At 37.4% G+C, this 18,706-nt stretch overlaps 1 protein-coding gene across 3 annotated transcripts; it reads left to right on the forward strand.

The window, feature by feature from the left end:
• The first annotated feature begins 813 nt into the window (after positions 1 to 813).
• Positions 814 to 16,288, forward strand: LOC119707404 (protein-lysine methyltransferase METTL21E-like). 3 transcript variants are annotated; one of them, XM_038152360.1, is made up of 6 exons: positions 817 to 1,044; positions 2,752 to 2,836; positions 11,490 to 11,647; positions 14,121 to 14,238; positions 14,749 to 14,774; positions 15,206 to 15,356. In XM_038152360.1, the coding sequence occupies exons 2-6, from the start codon at positions 2,767 to 2,769 to the stop codon at positions 15,215 to 15,217; spliced, it is 384 nt and encodes a 127-aa protein (XP_038008288.1). In that variant the 5' UTR covers positions 817 to 1,044; positions 2,752 to 2,766; the 3' UTR covers positions 15,218 to 15,356. The 3 variants fall into 3 exon arrangements, with proteins under 3 accessions (XP_038008278.1, XP_038008288.1, XP_038008297.1); XM_038152350.1 differs by lacking the exon at positions 14,749 to 14,774 and having other exon boundaries at positions 814 to 1,044; positions 15,206 to 16,288; XM_038152369.1 differs by lacking the exons at positions 817 to 1,044; positions 14,749 to 14,774 and having other exon boundaries at positions 2,727 to 2,836; positions 15,206 to 16,288.
• Positions 16,289 to 18,706: the final 2,418 nt, after the last annotated feature.

Raw genomic sequence — 18,706 nt, forward strand, 5'->3', positions numbered from 1 at the left:
GAACTGGGTGGGATTTGGCCTTTACAATTGCAGAGGGTCTAATACTCCATGTACAGTTTATATGGGATGAAAATCATCCCATTTGATACTACTTTTAGAAAAGATTATAACATTTTAAGTAAATTCTCAGTCTGTCCAGCCAGTTTATCACACTATTTTATAAGTCACTCATTAGCATTACTGAATTCTACTTAAAAGTGTTTATCAGGTCCTGGTGAGTTTTTTTTTAAAAGTACAAGAGCTCCCTTTAATTTCTTCTGCTAAGTATGGCACAGAGACTCTCACTTCTCTGTAGGGCTTAATTAGTGTTTTGGTACAATAATTTATTATTTTTTGGCAACACCTAGAAAACCCAGTTGAGGTTGAAGTCTCATTTTTCTAAAAAAATGTGGAAACTGAGAGACAGCTCCTGTCCTGAATTGATTGCAGTCTGAAAAACAGATACCTGTACTTGGTTCCACGACAGTGCTTGTGATCTGTTGAGTGAATGGACATCTTAGATATGGAGGAGTGGTGTGTTTGTATTTATGCAGGGTGACAGCGGTGTGGTGGGGTTAGGATCTTGGGGGTTGTGGACCTTGTTACAGTTCTGCATTCCAACGGGAGCGCGCATTCCTATACCACAGCTGCAAAAGCACCCCTTCCCCTTGGTAAATTTTTCTCCAAGGGGAAGACCCTTTCGGCTCTGAAGAATGCCTTTGTGTTCTTCAGTTACTTTTTAGGAGCAGTGAGGAGTTGCTAACACCCCGCCACTATTTATTTTGTAAACAGCGCTCCCAGGTTGGTTACTTTGTGCTTGGAGCTCCCTTGACAGGGGCAGTCTCTTGCTGTTACAATATTGCTCCCTTACGTAAGGGCTGCCTGGTGCCCTCTTTGCGCTCGGGCTGCAGCTGTCGGGATTTGTGATCGCATCCCGGGATGTTGGCAATGTGTGACACAGCCTTCGGAACACGCCTTTGCCTGCGGCTGTCGGGGGGGAAGCCACCGGCAAGATAAGGACTTCGCTGTTGGACCACCATCTTTGGAAAGCTGTGAGAGATTCAGGTAACATTGACCGAAAGGCGGTGGATTCCAGTGGTGCTTCGCTTGTCTCTGTCTTTTATCAGCTAAATTAATTAATATAATTTGCTTTTAAAAGTGTAACCGAGCTGTTCGGCACTGTAGCATTGCTTGTAGCATTCCTGAATGCCCATGGTGGACTATTTTAGGTTGCTGTGTAGTTCAGTGCACCTCAGGATATTTTTAGAATGACATAAAAAATGTAGAGGACCACAAAATACAAAGGCTTTGTCCTGTAGGGTGAGATTTTACCTTTTATTTTGTCTTCTAATGGGAAGGAAATCTGTCATTTTTAATACTTCTGATATAGACAACAAGCGGATGAATGTGTATAGCATTTTCTGCTTAATATCCCTGTAGTTTCTTATGCCACTTGTTATTCTGAAGATGCATACAAAGACTTAGAATCCCACGGAGTCTCTTTTCTGTTTCCCATCTAATGATGTTGCTATTGCTAAGTTCATGTATAGACATCAATATTTTTGTTCCGTGTGCCATGGTGACATGCAGAAAGCCCCTAAGTTATTTTCACCTTCAAACAGGGTAATGGCTGCTGGTATTGTAGCAGTACAGTTAAACACTAAACCTGTGTGCCTTTTGTGGTGTGAAGTCAAGAGAGTAAGGTACACCCTCTCAAACAAGAGAGGGCTGTTCCATACTGTCCTCTTGATCCTGAAGTTTTGAGAGAAAAACCTACCTAAGACTTTGCACTGTGAGGACGATTTGATATTCAGAATATGTTTTTATTTTGATTGTTCTTTCTTTTTTTTATTTTATTTTTATTTTTTGGTCCCACCATGAAGACATACTCTTTTAGTCATTGACTTATTTAATTGCATCCCTATTGGGTGTTTAGATATCTGTAGATTATTAATTATATGCTATCTGTAACCATCCTGGCAAAAATCAGTCAAATTTCTACATAAGAGTGGACGTTTAAAAATCATATCAAAGTATCAAAAATAATCAAAGCACTGTGTGGGGTTTTTTGGTTTGGGGTGGTTTTCTGTTGGGTTGTTGTTTTGGTTTGTTTTTTTTTTTTTTTTCCTGTGAACTCAGTGTTCTTTCTGATTGTAAAATATCAAGAATTGGAATCTATTGGTTGTCTGCAGACAGCTGAAAATTGTATTGTTCTCTGTTCCACTTTTCCTACTACATTTTTCTCCAGCATGCTCTTTGTTCTTATAGGCACCCATGCTTTCTGTTCAGCATGTTATATGTAGATCCTGCTCCCTTATTCTCATGTGCAGCTTTTACTATTAGATTGTTTCCTTACCTTCCAAGCCAGTTAATTCAAAAAAGATTAGATCATATAGGTGTAATTTTTCTTCTCTTTCAGGAATTTTTTTCTACCTTTCCTTGCAATCCTTTATAAGCCTACTGAACCTGATTTTAATTGATTCTAACTTTAGAATTTCATAAAATATATCTAAACATTAATCAAAACTTTGTTTTGTTTGTTTGTTTGTTTTTATCTGTTCTTTTCCCTCTGTGGAAATATGAGAGTTGAACTAGTTTATTGTGTCTTGTACTTTTATGCCTTGAATATTGATACTTATGTGTCTTCATGTCTTTACTATCAATAGAAGTAAATTGTAGCATAATAAATGTAATGGTTTTTTTATGAAGCTTATGTGTGAAAGAAGAAATAAAGTAATTTTATTGAGACAGACTTGTGTTTCTCTGTCCTAGGGTTTGTGGCATAGTATGGATTTGACATCATCACAGCATAATCATCTACAAAATCAAGGGGTCAGAGAATTCAGAAGACAAGAGGGTAAAATGTTTTTTATTTCATTATGTTTCCTTGTTGCACTTAAGAATATTACTAATTAGGAACAAAGTGTCTTGCTGACAATGAGCTATCTTCCAATTAATTTTTTTCTGAAGAACTGTGTTTATGGCATTTGTACAGAAAATGCAACAGATAGCACTGTTGTAGTATGCTAGCAATGCACAAAGTATTTCAAGTGTGTTATACCTGCATACTCTTGTCCTGGCAGCTTCCTGCTGTTGCCTGGCATCTGTCCTCCAGTTACTTGCCTGTGTCTGGTTCCAAGGAATGAAGCGGTGACTATGATCAAGCTTTTCAGACAGGTTTGTTTACAGGCTGTCAGTTAGGAGAATTGGTTATTACAAGCCTGAGTTCTGTCTAGACAGCCTCAGACCCTACCTTCAAATACCTTCAGGGGCTGTTGACAGTATTTTCTCTTAAGTACTTTCATGACTGCACATCTTTGAGGATTCTAAAGCTTCCTAAATAGTCCCCTTTTTAGTGGTTACCAGGAGTATACAAGGTATTAGGACAAATGCATATGTTTTGCAATGGGGTCTAGTTATGTTCTACAGCTGAGTGCAAAAGGAGGACTTGTGAAAAATTATTTTATTTTTCATAATATTTTTTGTGTAAAATCTCAGCTGTGTTGTGGTCTGTGTAGAGCCAGGTAGTTCTCTTCCATGCCTATAAACATTAGTCTAAGAGAATTAGGAGACAGGAATTGGATATCTTTACAGACTTTGCCATCTTAAATTGTGTGCCAGGTTCTGGAGGTGGAAGGGTGCTGAACCTGATGCATGGAGATTTGTCTGCTTGATTACTTTGAGCCTGTACCTTCCTTGTTGTTATCCTTTTTCTCTACTGCTGCCCCCATTCCTATTTCATTATTTCACCTGCCCAGTCTCAATATCTGTTTCTCAGGGTTCTTACTCCAGTTCGGTTTCTTTGCAAGTTTCAGTCATAGGATCATAGTCTCACAAAATGGTTTGGGTTGGAAAGCACCTTAAAGACCATCTAGTTCTAAACCCCCTGCCATGGGCAGGGACACTTTTCACTGGACCAGGTTGCTCAAAGCCCCATCCAGCCTGGCCTTGAATACTCCTAGGAATGGAGCACCTATAATTTCTCTGGTCAACCTCTTCCAGTGTTGCACCACCCTCACACTCTCATCTCTATATATTTGGTGCCTTCCCCTTTGCTTATTAATTTACTTGTCATAAATTATCAGTTTAAAACTCCTTATTTTTGTTCATGATTCCCATTACTACTGGTTCTCAGTTTACAGGTCAGTCCTCACCTAGTCTGATCATTCCTTTTGTGGCTTTAAACAATCAGTTCTCCACACCTGCATTGTTAGATGTCTCTCTTTCCTCACATAATTTCTCGTATTAGCATTAACTCTCCTTGGCTAAATGTTTCTGAGACCAGATGCTACCACTCCTGTCTTAATTTCTTGGGAAACTAAATTACTTTACCCTAGTTGCATTATGTAAATTCACCCCAGAATAATTTTATCTCTGAGAGAAAAGGAAAAGCACAAGTTTGCAAGGTGTATTTGTCCTTGACAGTCCTTCGTCTCACTTCACTTGGCTATGGCTCAGTTTTTAATCCATAAATATCTGAGGAAATGCTAACCTAGTAACCTTCTCATAAATCCTGACATCTTAGAAGGGACACACTCCTTCTACTTGCCCTGCCTGACAGATGTCCTAATTGATGGCAATTCTTGCCATCATTTCAAGCATCTTGGTGGAGTCCAGAGCAGTGCCTTAAATGGGACATTCTTGGAATGGAGCCAAGTGAAAAGCATCCTAACCCTGTAACTTACAATTTAAGATAATTCAGCTGGGAGGAGGTAGTGATGTAGCACCTCATTCATATTTCCTGGGTTACTTCTAAAGATACTTCTCATCTCTCTCAGTCTTTTCTGCACTGACACTTTTTCACTGACTTCAAAGGCTTTGTTATAAAATGTGAAAAACATCCTGGGACCTGAGTATGGACTCCAAGTCTGCCTCTTCACAACTGAGTGATTTGTCGTTGCACTTTTCCTTGCTTGTTATCTTTCTAGCATGATTCTTGCAATCTTGGTTTCCTGCTGGCTCATCTTATTAATTTAACACTTCCCTGTTGTCTTTCTCTCTCCTCAATAAGTAGACACATTATTTTTGCTTAAGACATTGATAAACTCAAGTAAAAACTACTTGTGTATGGATAGAACAGAAGTCGGAGGCAACACTCAAATAATCAAAGCATACATTACCTTTGTAGGGCAGTCAGTAACTCATTCTTCCCTCTCAGCCATGTGCCCATCTTTCCTATTTTCACTTTAGTCTTTGCAGTCACTGCAATTTGACAATAAATAATATATCTCAACTTCCACATAAGAAAAGTGGTATGACTGCATGGGTTCATGTTGTTAGGTTACTTTCAGGTCCTTTATGCAAAGAAATATTTTAGAAATCAAGAATTATTGGTAGCTGAATACTGACAACATTTTTTTAGGTCTCTTCTTATCTGTCAGGAATTTAGCTGCCTTTTATAATGTATGTTAGACCATCTAATTTAAGAACAGAGTCTGCTTTGAAGTCAAAGGGCCATAATTTAGTTATTTTTAGAAAGCAAATAGATTCTGAGTCTAGACTTGGAGATGTTTTCAATGACAGACAAACATGATGAAGTAACAAGGGAAGTACTTGGCAAAATTGAATTCATTTTGTGTTCATGAGATCAAATGACTACAGTACTTGTATTTTCAGCCATTTAATGGTTTTTAGATGACCTTTGACTTGGATATGGCTGGGATATCAGTGTTGTAAATTTGAAACTGAAAACATACCTCTCAAACCTGGCTAGATACATTGACTGGATAGTGTGAGCAAACCCTTCTCTTGTTCTTGTGTCCTTATGTTCTGGGCTAAGTGCATCTTGTCTCTTGGCTGAGAAGAGACTGCCTGTGGGTTGCAGTTTTGTATTTCTGCATTTCAAAATATAAAGTTTCAAGCATTTTGTTACCCTGACATGGTATCTCAGATTAATCAATGTAATACATGCCTTTGTTGCCATCACTTCAACAGACAGAGCTTGTAATGAATGTAGTAGAATGCCTACACTTACATGATGATATCCCTTTTTGTAGGTAGGGATGAGGTAAGGAAAAATTAACTGTGCAGTTTAGACATACTGGAAAGGTACTTTGCTTTATATTCTTAGAAAGGTGTAGGTTACATCTGACTTCTGTGAAGTCAAGAGTATGATTAGCTTTCCCTCCTAACATTTTCCTGTGGGAGCCCTTAGGCTGAAATGGAATAAAATAGAAATAAGAAATAGAAATAAGTGGAATGAAAAATAAAGACACTGAAGTGATGCTGCCTGAAATTTAGGGACTATATTGTGATTCAAGATTGTGTATGTTTCCACAGAGCCATCTGTAGTGCTTGAAGGATTAGGCTCTGATCCTGACATATTAGTAGCTCATTAAAAATTCTGAGACTCCACAGTCCCTTACTATTGTGACCTTTATGTAGTTTTAGGATAAATTTGATGTGAGCCATTGGAAATACCCATATGGAATTATTGGTATACCTTTGGATAATTGCTATCAGTGGAGTAATGTAACTCTTCTCCAGTCATCTCTTACAGTCGCAGAACTAGTCGCAGGTTTGTTTCCTTACTGATCTTTTTGCAGGTATCCTCTTGATTTTGGGATACAGAGATAGTGACAATATATAATTTTTTAATATGAACAATATGTATTATCTATATTATTTCCACATTATATAAATGAAATACATCTTAAACATTTAGTTTGGGTGACTCCACTCCTGTGTGTCCAGAGTGGGGGGTGATCTGAAGAGTCCTGGATATTATGAATTCTTGGAATCTCTTGGAAACTCTCTAGTGTCACTCAATCAGTAATATCAGCACAGGTAGTCCTTCTTTCCAGAGGAAATTGCTGAGAAGTCATAGAGGAACCATCTTCACAGCTGTTGATGCATGGTATTAAAATATTTGTACGGACAAGTCTAAATGGTAAACTTTAAATCTAAGCTCTACAGGTGGGAGTATACTGCTTCTGGAAATGGGAGAATATGTTGCTGTAGGGCTGAGCTTTGTTAGGGCAAGTTCATGCTAAAGTCTTGGATTTCATTCCTTTTGCCAGTTGGAGAAAATCCATCAAAGCAGGCGAGAAACAGATGACTGGATCTTATTTCCTTATGACATTGGGCTGTGACACCATTTGACCTCCTGAGATTAAGCAGAGTCAGGCCAACACTCGAAAGAGACTGATATATCTTTTTCTTCCCTGTAGGCTGTTCCCATGAAGCAATGGATGAAAATATTTTTTCTGAATGAATGCTTCTTCTAATCCACTAGCAAAGTACTTGGAGTATGTTTTGTTGCTCTATGTGTTTTTTGTGAATGAGTCAAAAGGGTGCTAGTATACTCTTCACAGATTTCATGGTGGAAGGGTCCTTTTCCTTTTCAGCTATGTTTTAGTTCTGGTATCTAGACATTATGTGACAAGGGATGTAAATAGCTGATCATGTAGCTCATTTCTAAACGGGTAATATTTCTACTAATTCTAAGCGAAATTGTGCACATAAAGATTGCCTTCATTTTTATAGAAAAAGATGCTGCAGTTTGTAATTTTTTCCATGCTGACCTGGTCTGTTTCCTTTCTTTCTAATTTTCTTTCTACATTCCCTTCCCTTCCCTGCTTGAAGGACTTCTTCAGCTTTCTCTTAGCAGAACTCACATCATTCTGTTTATCTAGGTTTTTGTTCTAACGTATAGCATTTTAACATTTGTTTAACATGACATATGAATGTGTCAACAAAAACCTCTAGTTCCCGACACAGAATTTGGGAGCTTCACACATATTTCTGTAACTAACCTGCCACTGACTTCACAGCTCCAGTTTTCCACATGATTAGTACATCTGTTTGGAAGAATTTGTTTGCATTTCAGTTGCTTTGCCTTTGAGAATGATGTTTAGGCTCATTTGACGTAGTTGATTCAGTGCAAGATATGTCAAAAGTAAATGAGGTTTTCCCTCAGTCCTATAAATGTAAAATCAAGGGAGCTCATGGAACATGCTCCAAAGATGTTAGACTTACATAATAAGCAATGCTTTATCTAAAGTATTCCAAAGAACACTGTAAGTAATTAACCTAGTAGACAAAAAGTCTTGAGAGGCTTGAAGATATTCCTTAAGGATTTGGAGCACCTTTAGAGGTTACTTTTTGTTCACAAGTTCAAGACAAAGGAAATCTCTCTGTTTCACTAAGAAAAATGTTCTCAATTTCTATATGATACCTTGACTGGATCAAACTGCCTCATCTTACTGTAAATAAGATTTTGGCACTAGAAATTCCAGTGGTTTTTGTGTTTGCTCATGCAAATCGATGAATAGGCTGAAGAAAATAGTTCTATGTATATACCATTTCCAAACTTCTCCACATCAAAGAGGGGTGGGGGCAAACCTATCTTGTCAAACACAACCTGTGTGTTTATCTTCTTCTGGCTCTGTGAAGAAGGGAGGAGCCAATCCTGGCAGACTTTTAAGTTCTGATGGTTCAGTAGCTGTGCTCCAGTAGTATTGCTGGAAATGCCCATTATGCACTTCCATTCTCACAAGAATTGATAACCAGGTCAGTCAAGCCTCTTCTCTTATCCTACCCTATTCTACTGATGAGTAATCTCTTTTTGGTTTAAAATGTCATTAGAGTCCATTCATTGACTCATAATTTCAGGTCTTTATTTTTTCTGAACAAGAGAATATTCACTAACACAGAGGTAAACACTTTCAGGAGAATAACCCTCTTTCAGCATTTTATACCTGTTATCAAGGAACTTGTTTGATCAAAGTGCCAGCAGAATTTCCTTAATGTTTTCAGGTATTAAAAGAGTTTGCCTCACTTGGATTTTACTTACTCTTACAACAATTTTTTGAGTCACTTGAAAGATTTCCCACTAGTTCTTATTTTTCTATTCTCAGTGCTCTGAGAGCAGTTACAGAAAAAATAACTTATTTCCTTTAGTGCACTCCCACAAGAAGTTGTTCTGAAAGATAAGAAGCAGCAAACAGAGGAGTGTTTCTTGCTGTTCTAAGGGAAACTTGTACGAAATAAGTGAATCTGACTAAAACTCAGCACCACTTTTTTATCAGCGCTCTTTATCAGGATCATTAACATCCTGATTCTGATAAAGATTCTCCTTTGGGTCTTGTCTAACATATGATAACTCTGATGAAGCAGATATTATTTTTGATTCTTCAAAATAGTAGTGTTTTCTTAAAGGGAAAAAAACCCAAAAACATAAGCTTCTCCAGATAAGCCACCTGCAAGATTACCAAAAGGATAAGATGGGCAAAAATTCAAGAGGTGTCATTCATCAGCAGATTTGGGATTCTTCTTTCAGGGGTACAGACAGTATTCAGGAAGAGAGCAGGGGTTACAAACTCTGTTAGTGTAGGTGTTATGCAAACCTGAAGTAGAAAGTTTGCTGATCCTGTAGGGAATAGGTGGGAAATGTTTATTGAGTGCTAGAGGGGCAGCTGTAATACTGCTAAAGTTTTATACATCTTCTCATAGGAGCTTTATGAGTTAAGACCTAATAAGTTACCAACTTCTCAACAAAATTGGATCCAAAACAGATGTCAAGGGAGGAAAATCAAGAAAAATGGTTGTAATTGAAAAGTAATAGAAAGAATAGCTTTTACTTCCGCAGCTAGTAATGATCACAGAGCAAGATCAGACTGCTCTAAGCAATCGGAGAAGATTAAAAGTAGGCTATGTCTGGTATGCTTGGAAACAGGATGATCTATTAAATGCACTTATGATATGTGTAATAAGACAGCTTTTTGTTATTTCTTTCATAAGAGAAAGATTAATTTTGCCCTAAAGCAGCATTTCCCTGGCATTTAGCTCATGTTTGTCAAGAGCTACCTGATTACAGGCACAGTGATGCATGTGTTTTCTCCCAGATTAACATCAGAGGCTTGAAGACGCTGACACATACTGCTTGTTTCCCAACATCTTAAATACCATAGTTTCAATGTTGGGCATTTTATTTTATCTATATTATTAAAATTAATGAAAACTTTTTTTTTTCCTGGTAGTATATGCATGATATTATTTTTAATTTCAGTGTATCTTGTGATGAGGGTTCTTTACCCCTGCAATAGATTCGACAAGTACTGTGGTTGGTTAGTCAGTTTTTATTGGGTTTTTGTGTCTTAGTGTCAACTTAACAAATTCAAATATTTTTTTGTTTTTCTTCCTCATTTGCTGCTATTCTCTGTTTTCCTGTTATGCTGAAATTTGAGTTACAGGCTTAAAGCACCGGCTAATAAGTTTGAGCAGCTTCAGGATGTATTTTTGTCTGGTATCATCTTTTTCTTTGTTCACCCTGCTTTTGTTCCTTAGGCCTTGTATCACAAGGAAGGAAGGGAGACTTTGTCCATAAGTTATCACAATAAAAATACTGAGGCATATGGCAATATAAATGACAACACTTGGGGTCATTCTGTCCTGTGACCGCAATGATTCAAGGGGGGAGAAAATGTGAGGAATCTTCAGTAGAGCAAAGTCTTTTATGTTGATGAAAACATAAATGGTTTCATTTTCCAGAGCCCGCAGATCCCAAAATTAATAGCTGTGATTTTGATGGGAGCTGCAGGCTTGATCCAGAAACTCTGCTTTGGACAAGGTGGTAACTGAGTTATCTAAATCTCTAGCGTGCTTTCCAGAATGTGTAACTTGTAAACCTGTTTATCTTTCACTGGTCTGCCAACAGACCATAGTTGGCTATGAAAGCAAAATTCCCATGAAAACTTGGAATGAATCTAGATGTTGCTAAACAAATGCTGTAGACAGTTTCACTTACATATTGTTTTCTGACATCATGGTTCAGTTTTGTGTGATGATGGCAAAACTGAAACTAACTTGGTATTCTGCTGAAAAGGAATGAATCCTCTTCTGTTAGAACAGTTACCCAGGATTTTGTTAGCTATCATAAGTATTCTTTGCTTAGCAACAGGGATGGCATTCAGGATATCAAGCCAACTGGAAAGAATCCCTCTGACAGGGCTCTGTTGGAGTGGGTGGATAAGCTTTCCTGACAACATGAGTGCTTTCACTCCTGTCTGTCATAATTTGTGTTGCTAGGATCTGTTTCACAAGTTTTGTGACAGACTTATAAATGATATTCTGGCTCCTTTTGTTTACTGTCAGAAAGAACCAGAATATGGGGAAAGTGAAGAGTAAAAGGACATGGAGATAAATACAGGTGCATAAGGCTGTGAGTGTCTATACTAGGGCAACTGTTCTTGAAGGGAAAAAGAAGTTTAAAAATTTCCTTTGGGTTGCTGAAATGAAATACAATGTATGCTAACATTCCCCTTCTTCACTTTGTATGAACTTGGCTGCTTCAGTGAAACATGAAAGAAGTTATTTAGTCACACACTGAAAATTTCAATTAAAATTCAGGAGAATAGCTGTGTATGATGCTAACCATTAATGGTGAAATGTGTTTTATTCACAAGTGTAATTTATATTCTTGCTTCTAAATCAGCTTTTCAATGTGAGTTGGTAGTTTTATTATCAGTCCACCTTGCCTCTTTGACATTTTATACTTTTGCTTTTTCCAGGGAAAAAAGAAGATGAACAGATAGTTGCAGAAATCATGGAGAGGCGTTTCTTTCCTGATCATATAGCTTATAAGACCTGGGAAGGCTTTCACTTTGCCGGCCATGAGATAAGAATTACAGAAGCCACTGATTGTTACGGGGCAGTCGTCTGGCCATCGGTACAATATTTTTGTAGAATATTTATTTTTCATTTTTGGAGCCGTCTAGCATTTTAAGATTTGTTTTTTATACTAAATATACTTTTTTATATGTTATAAACTCAAGGAAATAATTCTGTGCTTCTCTGTCTCTGTTCTGCAAATCCCAAACCTGAATTTAACCTGGTTTTGTGTGGATTTATGTTTCTCAGAGCTTACTTGGTATTTCTTGTGTGTGCGCCCCAATCATCCAAGGTGTATGACCTTGTGTCCCCTCCTCTCTTGCCAGTAGCTTTTAATCCTATTAGCCAATTACAAGCATATTTTGAAAGAAGTATGGCAGTTTTATGATGATTGCATTTCTGTACATTTTATAAATACAGATGGCTGTGTAGCAGGCAGATCCAGGTTGCAGAAACAACTGTGATACAAGCTCACAAGGTGTTATCATTCATAGAAGCTATTCAACCTACTCATGTAAGGAACAAATTTACCTTGTTAATACATAGATGTGGGAAAATGTTCAGCTGGAGCTTTCAGTTTCTTAAACAGCTGGAAATCTAGTTGGAGAGAACCATTGTCCTTGGCTCTTGATATAAGAACCATCAACACATTCACCATGCAAGTATTCTTCTTCAGGTTTTGAATATGTACAATGTAGCAAACTTACTGTTTTAAAGTAATTAAGACTGAAAGAAATATCCAGGGAGGTGCCATGATGCATGATGAAATTTGTACCCCTAAAGGAGAGTCAAAGGAGAGACCCTCCTTTTGGAAGAAATGGAATGTCTTTCCCAACTGCCTCAGCCTCCTAGGATCATACTGTTTTTCAGAAGTATGGCCATAGTTCAGCTGAGGATAGTTGTCCTACTCTTCTGCTTTGAAATCCAAATGATATTCCTGGTTTTAGGAGACTTGGACCAGTCATCTGTACTATAAGTTTTGGTGACCTCAGTGTATGTCTTGATGGAAAGTTTGGCTGACTACCAATTATTCTCACAAAATCATGGAATTCACTGAAAAACCTATTTTTTTCTGGAAGGGCTTTGCCAATTTTATTGTAGAAGGAAGACAACCCTTTGATCTCTGCCTCTTCATGTTCTCCCTTTTACTTCCATCAAGCTGTACTTTAAATCTTCTGAAAAATGTCAGCCAAATATGTTGAGAAGAAGAAGGAAACTTTAAGGAAAGTTTCTCCATGTTTCATGGAAAGGAATGCAGATTTCAAAGTTTCCCTGATTTAACCCTCAGAAACTTTGGTTATGCCAGCCAGTTTCTACAATAGAATACAGCAAAACCCTGAGGGAAGGAATTATAGGAATTAATGTAACTAGGAGGAAATCCTAATATAAGGTCAAATATAATGTCAATATAATGTCAAATATCAGACCCAGTCTTTAGGAACCTGACTTTAATTATTCCTGGTTCTCACAGACTGATTTCTATATCAAAGTGCTGTTGATTAAATGACAGATGTAAGTTCGGATTACTTTATCTCCTGTGCTCTGAATTAAGAGGTAGAAAAAACACCCTTTGTTTTAATTTCTGTCGTGTTAACACTGGGTCAGCAGTCCTCCTGCTCCTTTCCTTCTCATTCATAATTAGTTAAAAGCAAAACTAATTTTGCTGTGCCAGAGCAGGCTGCTAATGATTGCCTTTCCAAATGTTCATCTGTATTGTGAGAGGATATAACAATCATCTTATTTTTCAATGGAGATTATATAATTGTCGAAGTCTGAGAAATATATGGAAATAAATATGAAAACTATTTTTATGAGTGAAATTTCTATTTCACTGGTGAACTAAAACTCACTGGTCAGTATGAGATAAGGCAGAAAAGCTGAAGAAGATTTTTAACCACTTTAAGATTATCTGATCAGTTAATCACTTTATGTATACATGTGTAAGGAGTTTGTTGTAAATGCTCTTTGTGGCTATATTTACTATGAAAGTTTGCTAAGCTTAACAAGGTAAGCAAATAGAAACTGCAAACAAACTGAACCAGAAGAAAAGGGGGAAATCTATTTGTCCCTTTTGAACCCTAACAATAATTATTTATTGTCAGAAATAATTGACTATTGGGGGAACTTAAAGAGGGTTGTTGTGGATTTTCTCTCAGAAGCAGTCTTTATATCAAGATGTTTTTGTGAAAAACACATTTTATCTCAACCAGAAGTAAGTCCAGTTATAAGCAGGAATTGATGACCAGAATTTTACAACTCATGTTGGACTGTGACAGATTATCTAATTGTAGTTGCTCCTTCTGTCTGTAATAAATCACAGACCTATCTGGAGGCATTTTGTAGCATTTATTTTGCGACCTACAGAGCCCAAAGTTCATGGTGAGCTGTGGTCTTTTAGGGAGAGTGAATGAATATTGCTCATTTGAACAGACAACTTTTTTTTTGCATGCTTTTAAATGACAATTCATATTTAGTAAAGGGATTTGGTTCATTATTTTCTTCAGTATGTTCGTTGATTTCCTTCCCTACAGGCTCTTGTTCTGTGTTATTTTTTGGAAACTAATTCTAAACAATGCAATTTGGTTGACAAAAACGTGATTGAAATTGGAGCTGGAACTGGCTTGGTCTCCATAGTAGCCAGTCTGCTGGGTGAGTATGTGATATTTCTCTTAAGCTCTTGGAAACACCTCTCAGATGAATAATGGAGGACAAACAATGTGGCTTGGTTCTTCTAAGAGACTGTTGTTTGAAAGTTTCCAAGTGCAAGAAACAGTAAATTCTAAAAGGCTTGTTTGGAAACATGGTTTTTTTTTTTTTTTTTTTTTTTTTTTTCTTTCTTTTTTTTGTTGTTTTTGTTTTTCTTTTTTTTTTTTTTTTTCTGGGAGTGCATTGATACAATAAAGGAGGTCCCAGTAGACATGTTGTCATTAACCATGTTAAACTGGGGATCAAAATTTAAAAAAAGTGTCTTTGTAGGGTATCAGTGGCAAATAGATTGAGTCAGATGTAGGTATGACCAGTGCATCCCCTTCCTTTGACCAAACAGCTTTTGGATGCCAGGTCACCTTCTATCCAATTCTATCCATTTGTGTTTCAGTATTTTCCTTCAGCAACTTGATCTTTCTGCTACAGACATTGTTGTGTTTTCTCTCATGGCAGCCTATTCATCTTCGAGAGTATTCCAGGTCAGTGTGTTCTGCATTTTAACAGAACTTTAGCTTTTGGTAGTCTGAGAAAGCTTCTTCTTGTGTGAGGAGGGAAGAATCTGCGGTAATGCTCAAATCTCATGCTGACTTCTTGGATTCAGTAATTGGTATTCATCAATCCCTAGTCAGCCACTGTAGTTTTAACCAATGTGATATCAAGATACAGTAAGTATCTGATTTCTCTCCACCAGCTGCATGTAGATGGCAATCGGTAGAGTAGAACTATGAGGAAGCAAATATTTGTTTTAAGCACAATATTTAGGAGTTATTGGGAGCATCTACATTTTTTATTGCCCTCAGTGAAAGTTATCTGATAGAACCAGTTCCTTGTGCATTGGCTTTTGTGAATGGACTTTTACTCAAGTGTTGATGTATATTTAAATATTGTATTTGTTTTCTCTGTGTCACAGGTGCCTTTGTGACTGCCACAGATTTGCCAGAGCTACTGGGAAACCTTCAGTACAACATTCTCCAAAATACAAAGCAGAAATGCAAACACCAGCCTTGTGTTAAGGAATTGTCTTGGGGAATTGATCTGGAAAAGAACTTTCCTAGGTCTTCCTGTCACTTTGACTACATTATGGCTGCTGATGTAGTTTACCACCATCCATTTCTGGATGAACTCCTCCTAACTTTTGATCACTTGTGCAAGAATGATACTGTTATTCTGTGGGCCATGAAATTTAGACTGGAGAATGAGAACCGATTTGTGGACAGATTTCAGACACTGTTTGACTTAGAGATGATTTCTAATTTTCCCAGTTTGAACATAGCCTTGTATAAAGCAATGAGGAAAGGCAGGATGAAAGCCAGACCTTCCAAACTGAAGGTCTGAAAGAGAGCTATAGGGAGGTGACAGCTGCAGCTGTTCTGCAGCTTTTTCTCTCTTTAATAGTTTCCATTTTAGTAGCTGCTGACACTTACATGAATGACATTTCTAGAGATAGGTAAAACAAATCATCAAATTCCTAGTGCATTCCTATAAATTCCTAAATTCAATTTGCCAATAGTGATATACACAGAAGAGATATATCTGTGACATTGTCTTGACTTTTATGTGCTAAGCTGACAACTCTAATAACTTTTACAAGTCTTACCATGATTGTTATGGTCATATAATGAATATTTCCAGAAGTTTTCAATTACAGCTTTGAACAGTCTCTTATAAGTTTGAACAATTATTTATAACTTTAGACTATAAATCTTTGTATTTAAAAGTTTTGGTGTTAAATCTGATATTTCCCCATTTTCACTATAATTTTAATCCTTCCTTTGAATACTCTTAATAGGACATTAAATTAGCTGAAAAAACCTCACCACCTGGAAAACACACTTTTGTGATAAAGGGATAGAATACATTAGTTACTCTTAATGTAGCTCTTAATTTTTCAATTTAAATTTAGGGATCCTTCAACACACAGAGCACATAAGGCAAGAGGGATTTAAATGTTTTGTTGCTTGAACAAAGGTCTTGTATTAGAAGCGTACAACAACCAGCTGCCCTTTACAAAGACTTTTAATTCTTGGTCTGGAGCTCTGCTCCTCCAAAAATAGACAGTTATCTGAACCTGAGGGAGCAACAATGGAAAAAGGACAGTGGCTGTCAAAGAAAGGAGCTTTGCACTGCTGGCTGCTGGTGGCTGGAGGCAGAAAATTCAACCAGCCTGTCATGGTGTGGCTGAGGCATGGATAGATTTAGAGATTTGTTTGTTTTTTTAGTATGGGCAAACAAAATACTTTCCTCCTAGCCACACAGCATGCTCCTGTTTTCAGTGGCCTATCCAAGGCCATTTTCTTTTGGGTAGATTAATACAATTTTTCTTTCCACACACCATATTTTCTGATTCTGTTTGTAGTTGACTTTGAGGCCTTCAAGTCTCTTCTGGGCTGGAGAAGAGAGCTTTATCACCTCTGCTGTAGCAGGCAACTGCCCTAGTAATGTGGAGGCTCCGGGGACTGACAGTATTTATCTTTTAACTCCCATTTGTATTCTCTCAAGGAGCTTTTATTTTTTATTGTTGAATTCCTGAACATACTATTGTTTTTTATCTTTGAGTGTGGCAGATGCATGTTACTTATTCACTCTGGCACAAGTCTGGGGCAGAATTGTGGTAAATGTGATGTGGAATGTACATTTTGTCCCAGCTGAACATTGGTGCCTGGTGTCAAAGGTGAAGTGTTGCAGGGAGGAGAGGCTGATATGCCAAACTTTTCCAGTGGGAGCTGGATATCCTAGGGCATCCTTGGTGAAACACAAAGGGTGACCCTAGGATAAAACTAAAGCAAACAGTAGCATGTCTTAGCCCAGAAGCAAAATGAAAAGGAAGTTAAGTCTATTTCTTAGCTCTCCTGCTGAGAAATCACATGTGAGATTTTGGCTTGGAGGTTATTAGAGGAAAAATCTAATCCTCGTCAGTAAATTTCCTGTGACAAAGTTTGTAGTGGTAGAATCCTTTGGATCAATTTGTATAGCTAGATAATTAGACTCTATACCAGCTGACAGGGAGTATTACCCCTCCTTTTACCCCAGAAGTTACTATGCCTATGTCCTTAGATAATTACAGCTGTAGAAAAACAGACTGCAGAATGGAAGTAGTTGGAAATAATTTTCTTTCTGCATTGTGTAATAGAAGTAGTTTAGTGTAAGCAAATAAAGAAACAAACAGGGATCTCTGCCATTGCTTGATTTTCTCTCCCTTCTTTCTTCCTCTTAACTTGCTAGCAATCATCAAATCTTCTGCAATTGTAACCATAATCCTTGTATTCAAATGGGCATCTCAGTCTACAAATATTTCATGGATAAATGGATTGGCACTATAATTAGTGAAATGACCTTGTGAACTCCAAAATGATGAAGGCAATAGAGGAAGACTACTGCCAAGCCAGTAAGTGTGATCACTTTTAAACAGCTGTCCCGCTGACTAGCCCTCCTGTTTGAGCCACAGACTGACCCCTGCTGAGCTTCTGCTGAATTCAACAGGAGATGTGTTTGTCAAATGGAGTCAGGATTCAGCACTTTAAGTCCAACAGCTTGTTAATATGTACTGGAATGTAACATCAGCTCTCTTTCTCACAAGTCTGCCTAGCACTGCTGTGTGAAGCTTCCTGGGAAATCTCCAGTGACTGGCTTCTCTATTGTACAGCCACCTTTTGTCCTCTGGTGTGATGGGCAGGTTATTAGCCATGACCAGTGGAGGGTGAGCTTGTATTTGGCATTTGCCTATGGAGTTTATTTCTGCTCTCTGAGAACAAGTCTCACATAAATGTCAAGTATTACTGACCCCTCAAGTCAGTCATAATTTTAATAACCACTTATTCTTTGTTCTAATAGCTCAGATAAAGGATCAAACTGTCATTCAGTGCATTATATTGCTAGTACAGATGGCATTTGTAGCTGTAGTTTCTGAAAGGCAGGGGGCAAGAAGGTCAGTTAAATTTGTGGGTGAAAGAGCTCCACTTTTAAAGAATGCTAGAGGATCTGCCTGTGCTGGTAGGTTTTTACAGTCTCTTATAGGGTGTTATGATAATCAAACTAATTTAAGAGATAAATTTGGATGTATAGGTATAGGTTCAATCCATTCCATGGGTTTTATGTATGTCAATCTAAGAGCAGCAGTATATTTAAGTAACTTCATGGTATTTGCAAAATTTTCCACTAACAATTTTTCAAGTGCTAATATTTTCAGGAAGAGTTATTTTTGAATAAAGTGTGTATGTAGAATTATTACAGTGATTTACTTTGCTGCTTGTTTTATGTTTTCATCAAGGTTTTTTACAAATATTTGCCTTTTTCTTCTCAAAATTAAAGAAACAAGCATTTTAAACATTGTAGAGTTTCCATATGGTCATATTTTGGTTTTGTCTCTCTCTTGTTGAATTTCAGTTTTGCAGCACTGAGTTATTTGGTTTTG

Source organism: Motacilla alba, chromosome 1 (assembly GCF_015832195.1).
Source record: "Motacilla alba alba isolate MOTALB_02 chromosome 1, Motacilla_alba_V1.0_pri, whole genome shotgun sequence".
Classification (NCBI taxonomy): Eukaryota; Metazoa; Chordata; class Aves; order Passeriformes; family Motacillidae; genus Motacilla; species Motacilla alba.